Here is a 23,147-nt window from a genome sequence, read left to right on the forward strand (position 1 = left end):
TTAACTACTTTATTTTGGGCTTGCATAAACATTTTAAAAGTAACTACTTTTCCTCTAATATTCTAACATTTTTTTTTATTAAAATAATTTTTTAAACTTCTATAAAATATTAAGGATTATATTTAATATAAATACTTCAAAAATAAATTGCAAAATTCAACTATATAAATAAATGTTTATTTTATTTAAATGGTTAATTTCTAATAAGAAATTTATATTTAAAGAAAGTTTTAAAATTTACTTAACAAAAATAAAATAGTAGTTTTAAAAGAGAACTACAACGAGAAATTAGCTTCTAATATATGAGTAATATTACTCTTTTAATGGTCATTTTCGTATAAATAATAAACAAATAGCAAAAAATACTAAAATGGCCATCGCCAATCTACAAAATTGATTAAAATAAAAGAATAGATTTTATATTAAATAAATGCTCCACCTTACCATCAACCGTTTGTAGTCCAACGGTTAGGATAATTGCCTTCCAAGCAATAGACCCGGGTTCGACTCCCGGCAAACGCATAATCCTTATATTTTTTTTTTCAAATTTACCCTAACTTTTTAAATCATGCTTTTTTTTAATACTTGCTCAATTGAATATAATTTTAAGTAAATAAAATACTTATTTTATTAAAAATAATTAAATATTTTTTTAGTTTAAAGATATTTTAAATAAACACTATACTAAATTTATAATTTAATGTTATTTTTTTGTACTTAAAAAAATAAAAATTTATGATGTAGATCACCAATTTAATTAGGGACCAAATTTGTTTGTAGCTAATGTAATTTTTATAGTATAAATTAAAATACTACAAATTTGTAAATATAAAATTAGTATGTTATAAATTTTTAGAAATAAAGAAATGTTATTTAACCCAATTTTAAAAAAATAATTTTTTACACATTTTACATTTTAATTAATTGATATTTGAAGTTCCCAGGTTGTTTGGAGCGGTCAACGGCTATATGTTCGCGCGTGTTTTTGGCGCGTAAATGTGATTTTGTCTATACAAAGAAGGAAAGTTCCGAAACGCGCGGTAATTGGCATTGACGGAGAGCCTATGAATGACCATCTTTCCCCGTTTTCGAAGCCCTAGAAAGATACCCATTTCTCATTTCTCCTTTCTTCTCCATTTTCATCTGGCTTCTTCCTCCTCCTCCTCCTCCTGTTCCTGAAATTCTCATCTCAAAATGTGATTCCGATTGGACTACGTTTCTTCACGCTTCGATTCCAATTTGTTTCGATTTTGAATCTGGATTTTCAGGTCTGGAGCCATTGAAGAGGAAGCCAGATAGAAGAACACTCGAGGATCTTCCTTTCATTTCTTGCGAATCTCGTAAATGACGTTTTGAAACGTGTTGAGATTTCCGTTTTTTTTTTACTTGAGCGTTAATTCTTGTTTTTCTCTGGCTTTCTGTGGTTTATAATCTCTTGATTTATATTTTGTATTACGCGAATTTGAAATTTCAACGATAAGAAACAGAGAAAGAAAGGAGGAGGAGAACGGTTTTGATTTGTGAGTGATTTCAATGGGGAAGCCAACGGGAAAGAAGAAGGAAAATGTCGGGGATAAGCCTGGAAATGCTAATCCTAAGCCTCCCCGGCCTTCCGATCGGAACTTGAAAGCGTTTGATGAAGATACGGCCATCTTCATTAACATGTCCCAAGAACTCAAGGAGGAAGGCAAGCGGCTATTCCAGAAGCGAGATCACGAAGGCGCCTTGTTGAAATACGAGAAAGCTTTAAAGCTTCTGCCGAGGAATCACATTGATGTCGCTCATCTCCATAGCAACATGGCTTCCTGTTATATGCAATTAGGGATGGGCGGGTATCCACAAGCGATTAACGAGTGCAATTTGGCGTTGGAGGCTCATCCGAGGTACACCAAGGCGCTGCTGAAGAGAGCGAGATGTTACGAGGCATTGAATTGGTTCGATTTGGCATTGAAAGACCTGAGTACTGTTTTGAGCTTGGAGACTAATAATCTCTCTGCGTTGGAGATTTTGGATAGTGTCAAGAACACAATGAGAGAAAAGGGTGTCAATATCGACGAGAAAGAACTCGGTTTAACAACTCTAAAGCTGCCTCCTGCAGCACGTTTTCGTAAGATTGTCAAGGAGAAACTAAGGAAGAAGAAGAATAAGAAAGTCGAGGAGAAGGTTGATCAGGTGCCTCAGGTTGATCAGGTGCATCCGGTGACTCAAGTGCCTCAGGTTAATCAGGTGCATCAGGTGCCTCAGGTTGATCAGGTGCATCCGGTGACTCAAGTGCCTCAGGTTAATCAGGTGCATCAGGTGCCTCAGGTTGATCAGGTGCATCAGGTGCCTCAGGTTGATCAGGTGCATCAGGTGACTCAAGTGCCTCAGGTTAATCAGGTGCCTCAGGTGCATCAGGTGACTCAGGTGCCTCAGGTTAATCAGGTGCCTCAGGTGCCTCAGGTGACTCAGGTGACTCAGGTGCCTCAGGTTAATCAGGTGCCTCAGGTGCCTCAGGTGCCTCAGGTTAATCAGGTGCCTCAGGTTGATCAGGTTAATCAGGTGCCTCAGGTTGATCAGGTTGAAGATAAGGAAGTTACAACGGTTGAGGAAGATAAACTGTTCGTCGAACCGGCCAAGGAAAAGCCAGTCTCGAAGACGGTGAAGCTAGTATTTGGAGAAGACATAAGATGGGCGGAATTACCTACAAATTGCAGCATTAAATTGGTGAGCAAGATAGTTCGAGACAGATTTCACAGCTTAAGGGGTGTTCTTGTGAAGTACAGAGATCAGGAGGGTGATTTGATTACAATCACTACGACTAAAGAGTTAAGGGCAGTTGAAGCATCTAGTCACTTACAGGGTTCTCTTAGACTGTACATCACAGAGGTCAGTCCTGATCAGGAACCAATCTACAAGGAAACCGAAAACCAGGAGGCGCTCCCAGAGCTTGATAAAAGAACAACTACAGTCGAGGACTGGATAATCCAGTTTGCACGATTGTTCAAGAACCAAGTCGGAGTTGATTCTGATTCTTACTTGGATCTTCATGAGCTTGGAATGAAACTGTATTCAGAAGCAATGGAGGACACTGTAACCGGCGAGAATGCTCAAGAACTTTTCGACATTGCAGCTGACAAGTTTCAAGAAATGGCAGCTCTGGCATTGTTCAACTGGGGGAATATTCACATGTCCAGAGCAAGGAAGCAGCTGTTCTTCCCAGAAGACGGTTCAAGAGAAGTTTTACTTCTTAGGATTAAGGATGCATATGAGTGGGCAGAAAAAGAATACAAGAAGGCCGAAATTCGATACGAAGAAGCTCTAAATGTAAAGCCTGACTTCTATGAAAGCTTCCTTGCACTTGGGCAGCAGCAGTTTGAGCAAGCTAAGCTTTGCTGGTATTATGCAATGGCGAGCAGAAGCAAAATTGATTTAGAGTCGAGCTTTTCCTCGGAGGTCTTGCAGCTTTATAACAAGGCAGAAGACAGCATGGAGAAGGGCATGATGATGTGGGAAGAAATGGAGGAGCAGCGCTTGAATGGACTCTCCAAAAGTGAAAAATACAAATCTGAGTTGGGAAAGATGGGATTGGAAAGACTGTATAGTGAGATACCTGCTGATGAAGCTGCAGAATTGGCTTCAAACATGAGATCACAGATATATCTTTTATGGGGCACCATACTGTATGAGCGCTCTGTTGTGGAATATAAACTTGAGCTACCAACCTGGGAGGAATGCTTGGAGGTGTCGGTCGATAAGTTCGACCTCGCCGGTGCCTCCCAAACTGATATTGCAGTTATGATAAAGAATCATTGTTCCAATGAAACTGCACAGGAAGGTAAAGTACAAGCAGACCTCCTTTAATCTTTGTTCATAATCCTTTTGTGTTGTTAATAGAGCATTTTATTGTTTTGAGCTTGCAGGTTTCGGTTTCGGTTTCAAAATCGACGAGATCGTACAGGCATGGAATGAAATGTATGATGCTAAAAGGTGGCAGTTTGGTGTTCCATCTTTTCGCCTCGAGCCTTTGTTTCGACGTCGGGTTCCGAAACTTCACTTCACTTTGGAGCATTTTTGAGTGTTTTGTTGTTGATGGGAGATGTTTTGAGGCATTCAAGTAATATTTCAGCTTTGATTGCTTCAATTTTCTGGTGTTTTTCTTCCCACGGACAGAAGGTAAAAGAGCCTCTACTGTTCTTGATTATCTCATTTACAAGCTTTCCATATTCCATTTGTTTTCAACTGTGAGTTAACCCTGATAGCATGCTCACCTCGCTTTTAGCAAAGAATACTTAGAACTTCTAGTTTGATTCGACAGATGTTGAACAATAATCCATGTGTGAGATCCCACCTCGGTTGGAGAGGGAAACGAAGAATTCTTTATAAGGGTGTAGAAAACTCTCCCTCGCAAAACGTTTTAAAAACTTTGGTTGGAGATGCGTTTTAAAAACCTTGGGAGGAAACCCGAAAGGAAAAGACCAAAGAGGACAATATCTCTAGTGGTGGGCTTAGGCGGTTACAAATGGTATTAGAGCTAGACACCGGTCGTTCGGTCCCCCCGCATTCCTTATTATACGAGTGTAGAAACCTCTCTCGGACGCGTTTTAAAATCTTAAAGAAAGCTTAAAAAGGACAAATATTTTATGGTGGTAGGTTTGGGCTGTTACAAATGGTATCAGAGCCGGACACTGGGCGTGCCAACGAGGAAGCCTCTTCCTAGTAGATGCTTTTTAAAAACATTGAGGGAAACCCCGAAATTGTTACCAAATGGGAAAATTTTGAGATCAACTACATTCCCATGAACTTAAACTTATTACTTCTATGAATGCATAATCCTAGCAGCAACTTCCATTCTTGGCCTCCGTCAGGGCAGAGCTCTCATAATCTGGTTGATTTATATCCCATCTTGGAGACGCAATCTTGGCTTCTCCGAAACTCGATCCTTGCAACTTTCAGTATACATGTCTGGTTTTCAGTCCCGGATTCGATACAATTTCTTGCGATGAACTTAGCATGCCTGTTACATGTTTCATATCTTTATCTGCCAAATGTGTAAAACATTGCATGGATTATTATTGATAGAAGTTAGTGATGTTGTGTTCTTTGTGTGGTTGCAGATGTTTCAAGTCGTGGTTTGGTTGTTCTCATAGTAATATTCTTCATTCAAGACAAGATTGGCGATCCAACAACAATGGTTATTTAGGGCAGAGGAGGCAATTCTATAATTAATTCATTCTTTAACGATGTTGAATAAACAGAATCTGTTTGTGAAATTTGAAAAGCAGATTGTTTTGGAATGAATTATAAAAGCAACACCAAATTATGTGTTTTTAATATTGATATTTGGGCTAAATTAATAAAAATAAAATATCTTTAAAATTTATATTTTTGCCTTAAAAAAAATATATTTACTATTGGCATAAAAATCCTTAATATTTTCTTTAAAAAGATGTATAGTTTCTTTTAAAAATTTAAGCCTTCATTTTCTCGAAAGAAATTTTTTTAATTTAGTGGGCCCCACACTCAATATTTGTCAAAAATAGCAGAATCAAACACGTGTCATAGTCGTTGGCGGGAAGCCAAACAGCACTTTGCTGGTTGTATACGCTATAAATAGAATCAGCCATCGACTTTCTTCCTCTGTTCTCTCTCTCTCTCTCTCTCTCTCGGATTTCTTTTTCCCTCTGTTCTCTCTCTCTCTCTCTCGGATTTTGGATCAAAATGACCTTCTCGGATCATCCTCCTCTGTGTATCTTCATCGACGACGGCTGAGAAATGCCTTAGCGACTTACATTCTTCTTCTTCTTCTTCGTGTACATTGCTGGTAGCGATTCTTGATCTCTGCAACTACCGACTCAATGTGATTTTACATTTAGGGCTTCGTTTTCGGAATATCGAAAAATTTGTTGTGTTTTACGTCTAATGCTTCTTCTTCTCTACTTTTGGTTTCTAGTGCTTGAATCGGTAGGTTTTGCTTTACTTTTGAGGTAGAAATTATACGAGTGATGGATTACAACTGGCATTGCTTATCTCCAGGCATTGTAATCGTCTACAATGTTGAGGTTCCTCTACGGTGACGGACTTTTCGGCATTGAAAACAGGTTTGCGTTTGGCTTAATCTTTTTTTCCTTGCTATTTACGGCCTCTGTTTTCGTCTTCTTGATTCGTACTGGCGTTCAAATCAATTATCCTGTAGTACTAGAACTTGCGTTGTTGAGAATGCTGAATTGTTCGTCTCCGTCGTATTTGTTTTACGGATAACATGTTTTAGTTATCGGATGGAGTAAGTAGCGTTTTGTGCTGGTAATTTAGTTGCGGCGCAGTAGCCTGAACACATCTATTGATTATGCTGAATTGTTCGGCTCCGTTGTCGTATTTTTTTTTTTATGATAATGTGTTTTTGTTATTGTATTGAATAAGTAGCGTTTTGTGCTGGTAAACTAGTTGAGGCGCAGTAGCCTGAACACATCTATTGATTATGCTGAATTGTTCGGCTCCGTCGTCGTATTTGTTTTATGATAATGTGTTTTTGTTATCGTATTGAATAAGTAGCGTTTCGTTCGCATGAATTTTGTTCTGGTAAATTAGTTGTCGCACTGGAGCCTCGATGCCTGTATTTCTCTCTGTCTGCTTTACGTTCAATTAACATGCAATTAGCTCGCTGCCTGTAAGCATTGTATTGATGTTTGGGACGTAGCATCTTTTGTCGACATTATGCATATCGTATTACAGTCGTGGGTGAAATTTTGTCGCGTAATCGCATAAGCATAGTAAATTGACATAAGATATGAAGCATGTTTTCTTTTGACATTATGTTAAAAAGTAATAAATTCAATTAATAAGTTAAAGGTGAATTTAATCTTTATATATATTCTTGATCACTCATATTTTGTATTCATGCATAAATGAAATGTTGTTCATGTCTCTGAATTACTGCATCAGTGTTTGGCTGAAAGCTAAACATACAATTATTTAGTATTATTGTCTCAAAATGTCCCATTCTCTCTAGTTTTCTCTAGCATCTGATCCAATTTCTGTTTTTTTTTTTTTTTTTTTTGTATCAAATCTCCTTTTTGGTATTTTTGAAGACACTCTTAGAGAGTTTAATTCATGCATATTAAAAACAAGATGTTGATTTTGTAACTTTGTCCTCCAAGTTTCCTATTTTGAATATTTGAAAAGAACTAAGACTAAGGGCATTCAAGGTTTAGATTGGATAAGGTTAGGTTGAGAAATTTTTAGATAACTCAATTGTTTAGATGGTAAATTTTTTTTCAACTAAACTAATCCAATACTAAATAATAAATGTAACTCAATCCAACTTAAAATTATTGATTTAAAATTTTGTTTTTAATAAAAATAAAATATTAAGGCTTTTAAGAGTTATAGGAGGTATTCACATGTGTGAAAATTTGTCACTTGTTTGTCTGGGTCTCACATGGCCAATTTTTTATTACAACATTCTCGACTATAGAATTCGGCCCGAAGGATCAACTCAATGGGCGGGGCAAAGGAGGTATGAATATTGAATTATTATATGCGTTTTTAAAAATTACATTCCAGAAGCTTCAAGTTTTAGTTTAGAATTGTTAGGAAATAAATAATTGTAGAATTAATATATAATTATGGCGTAGACTGCATACCCAGATTCTGTTTTTTTTTTTTTTTTTTTTTTTGTATGTTTTTATTGCCCTAAAAGAAATTAATTTCAAGTAAAAAGTATTATAATTGATACTCCTTGAGGAACTTAGAGAATAGAATGTCAGATGTTTTACTTTTTCTCGATTTATATTTCTATTCTGTCGAAAATGTACTATTTTCTTGGAGTTGCAGAATAAGGTACGAGGATGTGTAATGTTGTTTTTGATTTGTACTTAATTATATGTAAACTTTTAATTTCAACGAGATAATTATATGTAAACTTTTAATTTCAACGAGATAATTATATGTAAACTTTTAATTTCAACGAGATAAGTTAAAGGCCTGATTTCAAACAAACCTAAATAGAACAGTTTTTCTTTCTTTTTCTTGTAAAAATAAAGCTGCATTTGATAATTGACATAGTTTTAGTTTCTTAATTTTGAAAAATACTTTTGAAATTGTAGTAATGTTCTAAAAAAATGGGGTTCGTTTACCAGTGAATTTTTAATTTTTTTAAAAAACCTCAATTCTTCCTTTTACATACTGGTTCAAATCTCACATCTCAACATTTCTTTTGATTTCTTTTGATTCGTACTTAATTATATGTAAACTTTTAATTTCAACAAATAAATTGTAGGTAAACTTTTAATTTCAACAAATAAGTTAAAGGCCTGATTTCTTGGATGAACTATAGAAAGCAACCACAAGTAAGCAACCACAAGTTTTTCCATGGAGGGAGTATTCATTACCAATGACCTTTCAAACACGCCGGGAATCTACCGCTCCATCAAAAATATACTAAAATTTAACTTTTAGAAGAGTGGATTGACGAACATGTATTTTAAAAAGAGAATGTGAAGCTCTTAACTAAATTATAAGAAAAAGGCAAATAAATAACAAGTTTTAATAATTTTTATTACTTTCCTACCTAATAAATCATTGAATTTTAAGCTTTTGAGTCCCTACCCTAAAATATTTGATAATTTCATAAAATGAGCAAATCCATTAAATTTTGTATCGAATAAAATTATGAACTTTTAATTTTGTTCAGATGATTAAAAATAATCTTAAAAGTTAAAAAGAGAGATATTTTTAAAATTTCAAAACCTATTTTTTTAAATTCATGAACCAATAAAAATTTGAAAGTTTAAAACTTCTCAGCACATGCAGGAGAATATTGTAATTTTAATCGTACCTGTTGGGTCGGTGAAGATTCTTGACAAGAGTAGTCGGCATAACTTACGGAAAGATTTATCGGCATAATTAGGACCGATTAGAAGAAAGTTATCTATCAAATATTAAGGCACATATGCTGATAACAGATGGGTCATTGGCATTCTCTACAACCATGATGAACAGTTTAAATTAAGGCAAGACTTTTTCAAAAACTTAGATGAGAAATATTTGCAAAATATCTTAAAGAGAATAGACAACAATTTCATATGAATATTGATAAGCAGTCGGCAGTACATTATAATTGAAAGGATTATAGCTCAGATGTTCAATTTCAAATGCCATTCTATAAAAAATTCTAACCAATTGGTAACTTTTTTTATTATTATATATATACTTTTTATAATCTATTAGGATCTACGATCTTGTATAAGAAATGACCCTAATAAAGCAGGCAACATAACGTAGTATCTTTAAACATGGAGGCATCAATTAAAGGTACTAATTCAACATGCAGGTGAAGGCAATAATCAAAGAAAGATACCAGTCGAATTTGGCAACTGCTGCTAAAAGGCTAACAAAAGATGATTCGCCACATGGATGCTCAGCTAGTTCCTTCTAGAAAAGAATACGAGTATCTTATTACGAAATTGATAGGGCAGTGATGAATCAATAATAAACAGAATTTGGTACTCTTTTATAGTGGATGAGTACCTTGAGAAGCACGATCAAGATTGTATCACAAGCCGAGAATATGGATCCGATCCATTGTCGTCAATCCAGCCACCATCCATGCTTTGTGAATGAAATTTATAAGGCATTTCCAATTCACAACCTGCAGACAAGACGCAAATGCTCAATGATTAAGAACATCAGCATGGGCAAAAGTACTAAAAATGTAGAATGTTTCAGTGTATGTCGAAGAAGAGTACAGAAGGTCATTTGTATAAATGAATTCGAGTTTGCAATTACTTACAGCTGCAAGACCTCTAGAAGAAACATAAGTGTTGCATCCTTCAACATTCATCGTTATTTGACATAGCATGGGAAGCAAGAAGCGAACAGAGTTGAAGGGGCTGTCGTTTGGAAATAAATTGAGAAACAGAGAAACAAAGCCTCAGGTATTTCAGAAATGTGTGATAAACACCATATTGTCAGTAACTGAAAGCTGACAAACCTCTGTTCATCTTCACCTTCTACAGAGAGCATATAGTCTAAGAGTTGCTTCACTTTTTCTATCCATGCATCGGGGGTTTGCGCAAGATAGCTGGAATAAAAGAGAAAATAATGTTAACTTGAGCTAATGTGAGATCACACATCGGTTGGAGAGGGGAACGAAGCATTTTTCATAAAGGTGTGGAAGACTCTCCCTAGCAAACACGTTTTGAAAACCTTAAGGGAAATCCCAAAAAGAACAATATCTGCTAACAGTGAGCTTGAGCGGTTATAGGTAATCTAAGTGAAGATAGAAGTCTAGTCAGTTTGGAGGGACCAAACAATAAACGATCTACCGGACCAGAAATGAGAGTACTCTAGACTGTCAACCACTATATGGGCATGAAGGAGCAGGATTAACACACCTCACAAACATTAAACTAACTGAATGGAGAAAATTCATATTTGATATATTTCGATCGTCTTTGGTAGCTGATTATCGTTCTTCGCTTTCTAGAGAAAACTACTTCGAAGATTGCTTAGTATCCAACTTGTACAAAACCTAGCTTCACTAAAAAATAATCTAAAATTGAAAGCTGTAAAATTTTAACCAAATATACAACAAAACAGCCCACTTGTATATGGTTGGTTCGGTTAAGTCATCAATTTCCTTAATTTGTTTATCAGCATAATTAATTAATTATCCAAGTGATTCCATCAAGTTAGCTAAATCAAATGGCAATAAACCTACAAGTAAACATAGAGTTCATGCTAATAAATGAAACTCAACCTACTAAATAGTTGACATCAAATTAGTTGTGCACCTTGATCTTCACGAACATTTGATATCGACTTAATTATCTCTTCCACCAAAAAGAAGGCAGTAGCCACATTCCGCTGCTTTAAGATAACACTCTCCTTCAAGGAGAAATTCTTTCAAGCATCATATTTCATATAGGCCAGCACCATACCGATCTCAGCTCTTGACTTCTCTAAGACAAGTATTAGACATCTGAGAATATACATGAGAAGTTAATAAAACATCATTACTGGTAGCAATCACTGAATACCTGTCGGATGGAATAGGATCTCAAACATCAGGTAATTCAATTTCGCCTATCAGCCAAACTTCTCCTAGAATAGATACCATAGACACAGCCAAACTAAGAGCCTGAAGAAAATGCGTGAAGGATAGCTGAAGGATAGCTGAAATTCCATCACGCATATGTTTGGACCAAACATTGGAGGGCACTAGACACGAAAGACATTTTAACGTGATGTCTGAAACATATAACACATCAGCCAAACAATAACAATCTGTAATTATGAAAAAACCAAGAACTAACATGACAGAAAATTCTGCAATTAGTGAAAGATAATTAAAACCAAAAAGAATGTCCAACTGGATAAATCAACCTACAATTGATGCATTAGTCAAGAAACTACGCAAGTAATCTTTATTGTTAGCACCATTAATTTCAGCTTCCAGATTTATATAGAATGGAGACTCCAACAACGGAAGCAGTTGATACAAGATATAAAAATTCAAAACGCTCCTCCAAAACGGAAGCTCCTGACCTACATCGATTAAGGAGCTCAGACCAGAAAAGAAAGCATAATGTATATCTCTCTCTGGAAAATCTTGTCCACGATTAAATCGATTATTTCCTAATGGTAAGAACCTAAATCCACAGAGCAGAAGTGAATTCGTGGTCAATTCAGGACAATGAAGTAAATAATTATATTGCAAATCTGATGTCGTGCCTTGTGATCAATCTAATACATTATCTCAACAGAACATCAATAGTCAAAGGAATAAGGAGGATAACTCATCGTTCTAGTTACCGTCAATAATCAATTGACTGATGTAGAAATGCAACCAAGAGAAAGTATACGGATAGCCGACGCATTGGCTGGATTAGGCCTCTAGTATCAGCGGAATCTCCGAGACGATCTCCAGAAATCTCAGGAACATGAAAAAACGCAGCCAAACCAAAATCCTAACATACAGCTACAAATACACATCGCAATTCTCCTCTCCAGGTCAACTAATAATTCCTTACCAATGCCTAGAAGTTTTAAACGCTATTTTGAGAACATATATGTGCAAGTTTACCGCGGATACCAAAGTGTTAAGGAACATACCAGTCCTGAGAAGCCGATCAAGAAACTTCGCTCCAACAGCATAGTAAACTCTAGTAAGCGAGGCACGATCGTCCACCTCGCAAATTATAGTGACTAAGAAAAGGCCAGCGAGACGCTGCTCGTCCTTCAAGAGCTTCAAAGAATCTTCTATGGATTCCGACGGTGTTCGCTCCTGCTGTAACTCCTACGAAATAGTAAAACAAGAACAAACGTGCGTACAGTGAGAATACTAAGAAATGCAATACTGAGTTCGTGAAAAAAAGAGAGGAAGACATTCACCATGAAAGCAGAGAACTCAAGACTGGAGAATGAACTTGAGAATTCAAATGGAGAAGAGTATTCAAGCGGTAACCTCTTTCCTTCGTCTTCGCTGCTTCTCTTCGATGTTACGGTTTACGAGAGATCTCCCGCCTCCGATTCCAAAGCCCGGGAAATTGAAGAATGCCGCAGGACCATCTATTTATAGTTGAGCCGGCCCATTATCTACTTTCGTGATTTATCTGGGCCGAACCATAACCGTATTTCGACCGGGGATCGGAATTATATAAGGGTATAATCGTAAAATCACTATTTTCTTTCATTTAATTTTAGCATCGAACCACAAATTGTATATTTTTCATTTTAGATTTAAAAATTAAAAATATCAAGTATTGCTATTTTCTATGCTTAATTATATTAAATATTGACATTTTTTTTTACTTTTTTTTTTTTTAATAATAATTGATTTTTGTTGAGGGCAATTTTGGTAATTTTCACCCTTAAATACAACGAGGGTAAATAGCAGAAATGATTCCCGTTCATCACCTTAACAAAAATCGTTTACCGACTTATATTTTTAAAAAATCGAATTAAAATTACAAAAGTGACTCGTATCAAAATCACTTCCAAACATATCAAACTCTACAATATAAGTTTAACGGTAAATATATACGTCAGTATAGAGTTGTGTTATATTAAGTAGATGCATTAAACGTGAGGGTAATTTTGATATTTTTACTCGTGAATACAACGAGGGTAAATTTGTGAGTTAATTTCCCGTGTATCACCTCGAAAAAAATCATCTACCAACCGATACTTAAAGACTTGACTGTTGGATGATGGAAGTCCCACATCGACTAATTTGGGGTGTGATCATGGGTTTATAAGTGAGGAATACTAACTCCATTGGGATGAGGCCTTTTGGGGAAGCCCAAAGCAAAGCCATGAGAGCTTATGCTCAAAGTGGACAATATCATACCATTGTGGAGAGTCGTGTTCGTCTAACATGGTATCAGAGTCATGCCCTAAACTTAGTCGTGCCAATAGATTGGTAAATCCTCAAATATCGAACAAAGAACTCTTAAAGAAAAGGAGCTAAGCCCCTCCTCGAAGGCCGTCAAAAATGACTAAGACTCCAAAGGAGTCGAGCCTCGATTAAGGGGAGGCGCACTTTGTTCGAGGGGAGGTGTTGGATGATGGAAGTCCCACATCGACTAATTTGGGGTGTGATCATGGGTTTATAAGTGAGGAATACTAACTCCATTGGGATGAGGCCTTTTGGGGGGTTTATAAGTGAGGAATACTAACTCCATTGGGATGAGGCCTTTTGGGGGGTTTATAAGTGAGGAATACTAACTCCATTGGGATGAGGCCTGAATACTAACTCCATTGGGATGAGGCCTTTTGGGGAAGCCCAAAGCAAAGCCATGAGAGCTTATGCTCAAAGTGGACAATATCATACCATTGTGGAGAGTCGTGTTCGTCTAACATTGACCACGTCAGCTAAAATACTCGTTTAAACTATCGATCGAGAAATATGCTTGTCAGTTAAGGAGATGGTCGGCAGGTGGTGCTGGTCACGTGCGCTACAAGAAACAAAAAAGAGATCAAAACAAAAAGGTGTGACACGCGTCGAGCTCTGATTGGTAGAGGCATTGAAATTCATTGTTGGATTCTATGGCGGGTGGCTGTGGCAGAGATCCCAATGGAAGTGACCACCACATACATTCATTCAGTAACAAAAGGTCATTTAAAAGCACAAAATAAATAAATAAATAATAATAAATTATTTTATTTATTTATTTTGTAATGGATGCATCGAATTTGTATAATCTCAATAAAAAAGCTCAAGGCTTTTGCTGAATTGGGAGTTGTGTTGGCTGTATCCATTGAAACTAAAATGAAAATGTTTAGTTAATTGTTGGGATTAAAATAAGATTTGTAATTTGAGTGTAGATGATTGTGTTTATTTAGTTTAATAATTTTAATTGTAATTTTAAATAATTTATATTGTTGATTTGTAACGGCCCGGATCCACCGCTAGTTTTAAAGCCTTTAAGGGAAGCTCGAAAGGGAAAGCTCAAAAAGGGCAATATCTGCTAGCGGTGGATCTAGGTCGTTACACATGGTATCAGAGCTAGACATCGAACGATGTGCCAACCTTCTCGTTGTTCTCCAAAGGAGGGTAGACATGAGGCGGTGTGTCAGTAAGGATGCTAGCCCCAAAGGGGGTGGATTTGGTGGCGGTCCCACATCAATTGGAGAAAGGAACGAGTGTCAGTGAGGACGCTGGGCCTCGAAGAGAGGTGGATTGTGATGTCCCATATTAGTTGGGGAGGAGAACAAAACACCCTTTTTAAAGACGGTGGAAACTTTCCCCTAGCCGACGCGTTTTAAAGCCTTGAGGGGAAGCCCGAAAGGGAAAGTCCAAAGAGGACAATATCTAGCGAGGGATCTGGGTCATTACATAATTAATTAAAATAAATGAGCACGACCGTAAGTGGGTAATAGACGAAAGGAAAATAGTCCAAGTCCGCTTTAACCCGTTACATATCGCCGTCAATTTCACAAATTTAAAATGCGTCTATTAAGGAGAGGTTCCCACACTTTTAAGGGCCCAGTGTCCTCGCTGACACTCCCACGATGTCTGGCTCTGATACCATTTGTAACATCTCAAACATAGGGAGAGGTTTCTATAGTCTTAGGAGTCCGCGTCCTTGCTGGCACACCACTCCTGTGTCTGCCTCTAATACTATTTGAAACATCCCAAATTCATTGCTAACAGATATTTTTCACTTTGGCCCGTTACGCATCACTGTCTACCTCACAATTTTAAAACGCGTCTACTGGGAATAGATTTTCACACTCTTACAACTAATATATTTTATTCCCCTCTCCAAAGAACAGTATGATCTCACAATTACATCTTACGTATTAAAAATATTATTTATAAGAACCCGACAATAAATAATAATAAAAATAATATAAAATTGAAATAAACGTAACAATAAATAAATAAATAAAAGTTAAATATAACCCAAATTAGTTTTTTAAAATTGATGAATTTAATTAAATACACAAAATTTTAATTGAAAAACTAAATTAGAGAAAAGCCATTATGGTTTACCCGGTTTGAGAGCCAAACTGCCGCAAATTTCTCCTCTTTCACTCTCATCCATCGCTCTATATATTTCTCCCATTTCTCTCTCCCACTTCCATCACTTCATTGTTCATTTATCTCTCTAAATCAATCAAGAAGTTGCAGAACACAGCCATTTTCTTCATGATGTTGAACGACTACCATCCATTTTCATTTACTCGCAAGCTCAAATCCTCAATCCTCTGTTTCCGTCGCGATCATGGCGATTTCCTCGAAAACGAAGGCGATTCTTCTCCAAGAACCCCTAGATCGCCGCTGAAATCAATGGCCGCAGAGTTCCCGGAGCTTCGAGGAATGTGCAGGAATCTCGTCGCTCGGATCGGCAGGTCTCGCCGCCGGTACCATCACTCCGCCGATTTCCGATACGATCCTTCTAGCTATGCGCTTAATTTCGAGGACGAACAGGTTCGGGATGATGATGAGTTTCCGATTAGGGATTTCGCTTCCAGATTGCCGGCGTCTCCGCCGACTTCCCCGAGACTTTCGCCCGCGAAATGAGGACTGCTAATTAGCATTACCGCCGCCGCCTGTAAATCTCGTGATATTTTGATACGGTGGGGACGGGAATCTCCATTGATTGTAACTGTATAATACTAAAACCTTGTAATTTAATTTTTTAGTTTAGAGAATTTGAATTTTCGGATTCTTACTGGAAAATACATACTTTCAATAAAATATAAAATTAGTTTTTATGGCCAATTTATTATTAACTTTTCTAAAAAAATTATTTTTTTTAGAGAAAAATCGGTATACTTTATCTAAAATAAAATTGTTTGAATTAATCATTTATTCAATTGTTTTTAATAATAATAATTTATTAATAAATAAAATATCTATTTACTTAAAATTAAAATTTTAATTTCAATATATATTTTTTAAAAGTTACATTCTAAAGTCTTAACCCATAAATAAATAAATAAATAAATAAATATCGTATCATAAACAAAAAAAAAAAATTATTATTTAAAATAAATCACTAACTAATCAAATTTTCATTTATTTGAATCTAAGTTGGATGAGTGAGAGTTCAAGTTATTTATATTATTTATTCAATTTTTTTAATAAAAAATAAAATATTAATATGTAAAAAACATATGTTAAGAAGAGGTTTCTACACTCCTATATAAGAAATGCCCGTTTATCTCCAACCGAGGTAAGATTTCACAATTCATCCTTAAATCTCCAACCGATGTAAGATTTCACAATTCATCCTTTAAGGACTTAGCATCCTTGATAGCATATCGCCCCGTGTTTAGCTCTGATACCATTTTTAATAGTCAAAACCCACTGTTAGTAGATATTGTCCACTTTAGCTCCGTGTCCTCACTGTTTTAAAGCGCGTCCGTTAGAGAAGATGTTTCTACACTCCTATAAGAAATGCTCGTTCCCTTCTCCAACCGATGTAAGATCTCACAATCCATCCTTTAAGGACCTAGCATCCTTGCTAGCATATCGCCCGGTGCTTAGCTCTGATACCATTTGTAACCAGCCGAAACCCACTGTTAGTAGATATTGTCCACTTTAGCTCCTTGCGAGTCCTCACTGTTTTAAAACGCATCTGTTAGAAAAGATGTTTCTACACCCCTATAAGGAATACTCGTCCCCCTCTCCAACCGACGTGGGATCGCACCGTTTCATTCAACTCAAACTAACTTTGAAGAAAATCATAAACCAACCCAACTCGTCAAATTTTCATTTGTTTGAATCTAACCCAGACTAACTCAAGTTCATAACCCAACTCAAATCGTACGAATGGGTTGGATTCGTCTTCCTTCCATATATGATACCTTTATATTAAACTTTAGATTATATATAATACTGTAAGGAAGAATGCAGAGATTATTAAAACTGTACACCATATAACCCCCTCACCTTTTTTATACGCATACACATGAAGAAGGTAAACAAAAATCATAACTCCAATCCATGTGGAGTATCCAATTCATTTTCATTAATATACTCCTAAATATCAACTTCTAATTTTTTTTTTTTTTTTTTTTTTTTTTTGTGAAAAATAAAGTCGAGTACCTATTTTTTCCGATCCTTATGCTTGCCTGTCACACGACATATATTTCTCCGTCCCCATTCTCGTCCTGTTTTAGTTCCATCCCGAGCTTCTTCGGTGAAAGCGATAACTATGTTCGTTTCGCAAGCTATAAATGAATATAACTCCAACAATTAGTAATGGGGTGGGTTCATATGCTGCAGCTAAGTGTTGAACAGGAGTTTGTTGGCTGTTGAACCAAAGTCATTTGAAACGGTCGCTGCTGTTTTCACCTGCATTACTTCTTTCAAATTAAGGTTGGTGCAAGTTACACGAGTTATAAAAAAAAATAATAATAAAAAAAAAATAAATTAAATTATAAAAAATACTCATATTCTTGTAGAAGTTGTGATCATAGGCGTTTCAAAACTAGAAATTGGATGAAAAATCGACGTAGTGTTGACTAGAATGCTATTTAGATACGTTGATTTTTCTACTCTGAAGGGTAGTTTTTTAAATGTGTATGAGATCCTAGGTACTTATAAGGGTGTGGAAACCTGTCCCTAGTGGACGTGTTTAAAATTTTTGAGGGGAATCCTAGAACGGAAAGCCCAAAGATGACAATGTCTACTCGTGGTGGGCTTGGCATATTACAAATGGTATTAGAGCCAGACATCGACATTGTGCCATTGAGAGCGCTGAGCTCCCAAGGGAGATGGATCTCCCTAGTATACATGTTTTAAAATCTTGGGGGGAAGCGTATACGCGTTTTAAAACCTTGGAGGAAGCCCACAAAGGAAAGCACAAAGAGGACACTATTTGCTAGCGGGGGGCTCGAGAGAAGCGTATACACGTTTTAAAACTTTGGGAGGGGAAACCCATAAGTGAAAACTCAAAGATGACAATAACGGCTAGCGGTAGACTTGGGCTGTTACAAATGGTATCAGAGTTCGACACTGGGCACTGTGTCATCGAGAACGCAAGGCTCCCAAGGAGGTGGATCTCCCTAGTATACACGTTTTAAAACCTTGGAGGAAGCCCACAAGAGAAAGTACAAATAAGACAATATCTGCTAACAGTGGGCTTTGAAGGAAGCATATACGCGTTTTAAAACTTTGGGAGGGGAAACCCAGAAGTGAAAACCCAAAGATAACAATATCGGCTAGCGGTAGACTTGGACTGTTACAAATGATATCAGAGTCAGACACCGATACTGTGCCATCGAGAACGCAGGGCTCCCAAGGGAGGTGGATCTCCCTAGTATACACGTTTTAAAATCTTGAGGGAAGCGTATACACATTTTAAAACCTTAGAAGAAGCCCACAAGGGAAAGCACAAAGAGGACACTATCGGCTAGTGGTGAGCTCGGGAGAAGTGTATACGTGTTTTAAAATGGGGGGAATCCAGAAATAAAAGCCCAAAAAGGACAACATCTGCTCGGAGTGGACTTAAGCTGTTACCGTATATGAAGGGTCGGGAAAAAGATATATACCTTTTGCGTTTGCTTTTCAAGTTTGTAGAACTCGAAGGATTGCTATGCCAGTTTCGCTTCCTCTGGTTAATGAACCAATTGTTTATCTGTTTTAATTGCAGACCAGTTTCTTGCACCAACCTTGCCTTATCTTCCTCCTAATAAGGCCATAAAATCAACCATTAATGTTCCAAAAACATTAAAATTGTGTAAATGAGCTCAACTTACAGTAGGATAAGGCCACTTTGAATGTGATTGCCACCATTGTTTTAGAACAGAGGTGGTATCACCAGGGAGCTTTCCAGCTCTCCTTTTTCTCAGAATTTCTTCCCTTATATCCACAATTTTCTCCTTGTAACCCTGTCGGGAAAAAGCTTCAGGAACAGTTTTAAAAGCAAAACACTAATGTAATATAACACATTCATTACCGCTTTTAATTCATGCTTCAGTTCTTGTCTGACCCTTTCCATTAAGGACCTCTCAGTTTCTGTGGGAATAAGAGGTCCAAATCCCATGGTGTCAGGACAATCTAAACTCGCTTCGAACAAGTTTGCATCGCTGTCGACCTGGTCGTCGTCGTCGTCTGACATTGTCGCTCCCGTGCCTTCGCCGGGTGAAACTCCTAATGTAGTGAAAACAATACAACTTTGCTGTTAAATATGATCACTAGCTAAAATACTGATGCTCAAAACAAAACAGGTCGTTCCTTGGTCACGATTGACGAGAACTAAAGTTTCCACGGAGATAAGGATTACAACTGTGGGATTCCACATCGATAGGAGGGAGGAACGAGTGTAAGTGAGGATGCTGGGTCCTAAAGGGGGGTGGATTGCAAGATCCCACGTCGGATGGAGAGAGGAACGAGTGCCAGCGAGGATGCTGATCCCTGAATGGGGGTAGATTGTGAGATCCCACATCGGTTAGAGAGAGGAACAACTGCCAATAAGGGCACTGGTCCTCAAAAGAGTGGATTGTGAGATCTCACATCGGTTAGAGAAAGGAATGAGTACCAACGAGGACGTTGGTGCTCGAAGGGGGTGGATTGTGAGATCCTACATTGGTTGGAGAGAGAAACGAGTGTTAGCGAGGACGCTGGTTCTCGAAAGGGGGTGGTTGTGAGATCTCACACCGGTTGGAGAGAGGAACGAGTGTCAGCAAGGACGCTATGCCTTGAAGGGGGGGTGAATTGTGAGATCTCACATCGGTTGGAGAGAGGAACGAGTGCCAGCAAAGATGTTGAGACACGAACAGGGTGGATTGTGAGATCCCACATCGGTTGGAGAGAGAAACGAGTGCCCACAAGGACGTTGGGTTCCAAAGAGGGTGTATTGTGAGATCTCACGTTGGTTGGAAAAGAAAACGAAACATTTTTTATAAAAGAGTGGAAACCTCTACTAGTAGACGCGTTTTAAGAACCTTGAGAAAAAACTCAAAAGAAAAAGTACAAAAATGACAATATCGGCTAGTAGTGAGTTTATACCTGTTAAGCTTTGAAGCGACTGCTCGATGTCCCAGCAAGCCATGACAGCTTCCATGGCATGGACACGAACATGTTGCTGGAGTTGTTCTTTGAACGAACAAAGCAAAAGAACATAATGCGTCTGCAACACGAACATAGAAACAAAACAAACCAATCAAACAGCCATTTGAACAACCTCCAAATCTCAGTTATAATCTTCACTCACTCATTTAAGCATCTAAATAAATGTTCATAAATCAATATCAACAATCAGACAGAGCAGCCAATTCTCAGCTGCACTGCAACGACATAAATTTTCTCGACCCAAGCAGCCAGAGAGTACAACTGAAACAAAAAACATGACCAAGCGACAGAACAACCGACACAAAAATAATTTCTGGTTACTGTCTTTACAATTTGTCCATACGTTGTAAAAAGCTTGGTAGCTCAATTAAATGGCAGATTCTAGTTATTTATTACCATATCTGCCATACTAATTATGGCAGTCTCCAAGTTGCAAGTGAAATTATGAACCACTAATTTATCCATTAGCAGTTCATCCAGTTCTTCTAGAAATTGAATCAAGCCAGAAATTTAGAACAATTTCTGGTAAAAACAGCAATTCCAATCCAAAAAATTTGTGAAAAGATTAAATTAGAAGGATTATGAGGGAATATACCATGAATTGATCGAGGTCTTTGTCGTCGCCGACCATGAGCGGCGCGGTGTGGCCCAAGGCGGAGTACTTAGCGACAACATTCTGAGACTGAGCGAGCTGTGCGTCAATCCTCGGCAATTGGTCGACGGGCGTGGCGATGCGAAGACAAGCGACATGAGCTGAAAGCAGCTGTTCATAAAGCGGATGAGCAAGAATCTCGGCTTTGTAACGAGCATATTGCCAATTCAAAACCCCTTCTCCACCACCACCGCCGCCGCCGCCAGGTTCCACCGCCATGCCCTCGCTTTTGTTCAATCCATCGCCGCTATTGGCATCGTTAGCGGCACCGATCATAGCGTCACCGGCGGCGGCGACATCAGCAATAACATCGCTGTGGTTTCTTTGGAGAATCGGACGGGAGAGCCATTGGTTAGAGGAGTGAGAAACAGTGGAATCGGATGCAGTGGTGTGAAGGTTGAGGAAATTTGTATTGACGGCGGCGGTGGCGGTGGTGGTAGTGTCGGTAGAGTAGTGAGAATGGGGGTTTTGGTTACGGAGAAGTGCGTTGTTAAGCCAATTCGGTGCCGTTTGCGGCGGGTGGTGGTGGTGGTGGTGGGATTTGGGGTCCGGGAGAATGGTACGCAAAGAGGCATCGGAAAGTGGCTGATTCTGCGGCGGTTGTTGGTCGGAGAAGTGGAGGGGAAGGTCGTGGGAGAGGGGATTGTGATACGCCATGGAAGAGCAGAGAGAAAAGGGAAGGGAATTAGTGATTAAGTAGCGGCCATGGCGGTCGATCCTGTAAAGGAAAAAGGGACATCAAATTCGAGGAACCAAAAAACCTGTAGAAATAAAGGAGGAAGAAAGAGAAGATTTACAGTTGATTTTGTTGCAGTAATCAGAAATAATGGAGAGGAGAGAGAAAGAGGAGAGGGAAAGGTTTTTCCAATGGTGATTGGAATAGAAGATTGGATAGAAGAGAGCCAAAAGGAGATGAGGTTCTTTCTACCTCTACAACTCTTCTACTATAAACAAAAAAAACAAGAACATCGTACCACACAAAAAAAAAAATGATCTTGTTATGTTTTTTTTTTTTTTTTGAACTAGTGTCGAGTTACCCGTTTAATAATTATATTTAGATTTGAGTTTAGAACGTTTTGGTCGAGAATATAATGTTTTAAAGTAGTTGAACTATATTCAAGTTGATGTTTATTTTGATATCAGATTGAAGCTGACATTTTGATTTGTAATATAATTATATAAATTAGTTGAATGATGCTCAAATTGATGTTTTTGCAGCTATATTTTACTTAACCATAAGCAGAGGTGAGATTCGAGCAAGCATCTAATCTTTTGGTCGATAATATAACGTGAGATCTCGCATCGGTTAGAGAGGAGAATGAAACACTCCTTATGAGGGTGTGGAAACCTCTCCCTAAAAGACACGTTTTAAAACCGTGGGGCTGGGCCAAAGTGGACAATATCTATTTCCAGTGGGCTTGGACTGTTACAGATGGTATCGAAGTCAGACATCGGGCGGTGTGCTAGCGAGAACGTTGGGGCTCTTAAGGAGTGGATTTTGGGATCCCACATTGGAGAGAGGAACTAAATATTTCTTAGAAGAGTGTGGAAACCTCTCCCCAATAGATACGATTTAAAACTGTAAGGCTAACGACCATATGTAACGAGCCTTCAATGTCTTGAAGTAGTTGAATTGTGTTCAAATTGACGTCTTAGTAATTATATTCTTACTTGAGATAAGTGGATGTGAGACTTCAGCATTTGTCCTTTTAGTTGAGATAATATAACGACATAAATAGCTGAGTTGTGCTCGAGTTTATACCTTAGTAACTATTTGATATACATTGCACAAATCGCTTGAATTCAATGGAGATCCAAGAGAGTTATCTCATTTCGATCTTTTTTTTTTTTTTTTTTTAATATTATTGATTGTTGCTCAAAATAATATTTTAATTAATTATAAATTTTTAATGTACCAAGTTGTAAAAAAACGCTAAATTAATAAAAATATCTTTTAACCTTTTGAATTTTAAAATCTTTAATAAT

General features: G+C 37.5%; 3 protein-coding genes, 3 long non-coding RNA genes and 1 other non-coding gene across 11 annotated transcripts; 5 read left to right on the forward strand and 2 right to left on the reverse strand.

Annotated features, from left to right (window-relative positions):
• Positions 1-450: 450 nt before the first annotated feature.
• TRNAG-UCC lies at positions 451-522 on the forward strand. The gene has a single exon. It is a non-coding gene; the product is annotated as a tRNA-Gly (tRNA).
• A 550-nt stretch (positions 523-1,072) lies between these two features.
• On the forward strand, positions 1,073-5,292 carry LOC111445944 (protein PHOX1-like). Of its 2 annotated transcripts, XM_023084504.1 has the most exons (5): positions 1,073-2,181; positions 2,380-2,415; positions 2,479-3,817; positions 3,903-4,155; positions 5,097-5,292. In XM_023084504.1, exons 1-4 carry the CDS (start codon positions 1,534-1,536, stop codon positions 4,055-4,057), a joined length of 2,178 nt encoding a protein of 725 aa, XP_022940272.1. In that variant the 5' UTR covers positions 1,073-1,533; the 3' UTR covers positions 4,058-4,155; positions 5,097-5,292. The 2 variants fall into 2 exon arrangements, with proteins under 2 accessions (XP_022940272.1, XP_022940270.1); XM_023084502.1 differs by having other exon boundaries at positions 2,380-3,817.
• A 325-nt stretch (positions 5,293-5,617) lies between these two features.
• LOC111446487 lies at positions 5,618-7,841 on the forward strand. Its single transcript, XR_002711076.1, has 3 exons — positions 5,618-5,803; positions 5,948-6,080; positions 7,807-7,841. It is a non-coding gene; the product is annotated as an uncharacterized LOC111446487 (long non-coding RNA).
• Positions 7,842-8,271: 430 nt separating this feature from the next.
• Positions 8,272-12,510, reverse strand: LOC111446024. The gene is made up of 10 exons (XR_002710992.1): positions 12,373-12,510; positions 12,094-12,277; positions 11,019-12,017; positions 10,773-10,935; positions 9,971-10,060; positions 9,770-9,869; positions 9,508-9,628; positions 9,338-9,411; positions 8,816-8,858; positions 8,272-8,429 (listed from the first exon to the last, which is right to left on the reverse strand). It is a non-coding gene; the product is annotated as an uncharacterized LOC111446024 (long non-coding RNA).
• Positions 12,511-14,424: 1,914 nt separating this feature from the next.
• On the forward strand, positions 14,425-14,772 carry LOC111446025. The gene is made up of 2 exons (XR_002710993.1): positions 14,425-14,536; positions 14,658-14,772. It is a non-coding gene; the product is annotated as an uncharacterized LOC111446025 (long non-coding RNA).
• Positions 14,773-15,459: 687 nt separating this feature from the next.
• Positions 15,460-16,168, forward strand: LOC111446022. Its single transcript, XM_023084640.1, has one exon. It carries the CDS (start codon positions 15,635-15,637, stop codon positions 16,007-16,009), a length of 375 nt encoding a protein of 124 aa, XP_022940408.1. The 5' UTR covers positions 15,460-15,634; the 3' UTR covers positions 16,010-16,168.
• A 1,166-nt stretch (positions 16,169-17,334) lies between these two features.
• LOC111446019 (homeobox protein knotted-1-like 3) lies at positions 17,335-22,070 on the reverse strand. Of its 4 annotated transcripts, none has more exons than XM_023084636.1 (7): positions 21,959-22,070; positions 21,105-21,879; positions 20,447-20,567; positions 19,395-19,588; positions 19,195-19,326; positions 18,988-19,124; positions 17,335-17,799 (listed from the first exon to the last, which is right to left on the reverse strand). In XM_023084636.1, exons 2-7 carry the CDS (start codon positions 21,816-21,818, stop codon positions 17,760-17,762), a joined length of 1,338 nt encoding a protein of 445 aa, XP_022940404.1. In that variant the 5' UTR covers positions 21,819-21,879; positions 21,959-22,070; the 3' UTR covers positions 17,335-17,759. The 4 variants fall into 4 exon arrangements, with proteins under 4 accessions (XP_022940404.1, XP_022940403.1, XP_022940405.1 ...); XM_023084635.1 differs by having other exon boundaries at positions 21,105-21,889; positions 21,939-22,070; XM_023084637.1 differs by having other exon boundaries at positions 17,335-17,796; positions 21,105-22,070.
• Positions 22,071-23,147: the final 1,077 nt, after the last annotated feature.

This window comes from Cucurbita moschata, unplaced genomic scaffold (assembly GCF_002738365.1).
Source record: "Cucurbita moschata cultivar Rifu unplaced genomic scaffold, Cmos_1.0 Cmo_Scf00008, whole genome shotgun sequence".
NCBI lineage: Eukaryota > Viridiplantae > Streptophyta > Magnoliopsida > Cucurbitales > Cucurbitaceae > Cucurbita > Cucurbita moschata.

Bases quoted from the DNA above. Each gene is read 5' to 3' on its own strand.
- LOC111446019 (XM_023084636.1), bottom strand. From the start codon at position 21,818: ATGGCGTATCACAATCCCCTCTCCCACGACCTTCCCCTCCACTTCTCC. The intron at 20,568-21,104 runs GTATATTCCCTC...TTCGTGTTGCAG, and splicing joins AAGACCTCGATCAATTCATG to ACGCATTATGTTCTTTTGCT. The intron at 19,125-19,194 runs GTAAGTTGAGCT...TGGCCTTATTAG, and splicing joins CAAAGTGGCCTTATCCTACT to GAGGAAGATAAGGCAAGGTT.
- LOC111445944 (XM_023084502.1), top strand. From the start codon at position 1,534: ATGGGGAAGCCAACGGGAAAGAAGAAGGAAAATGTCGGGGATAAGCCT. The intron at 2,182-2,379 runs GTTGATCAGGTG...CAGGTTAATCAG, and splicing joins AGGTTGATCAGGTGCCTCAG to GTGCCTCAGGTGCATCAGGT. The intron at 3,818-3,902 runs GTAAAGTACAAG...TTGAGCTTGCAG, and splicing joins CAATGAAACTGCACAGGAAG to GTTTCGGTTTCGGTTTCAAA.
- LOC111446022 (XM_023084640.1), top strand. From the start codon at position 15,635: ATGATGTTGAACGACTACCATCCATTTTCATTTACTCGCAAGCTCAAA.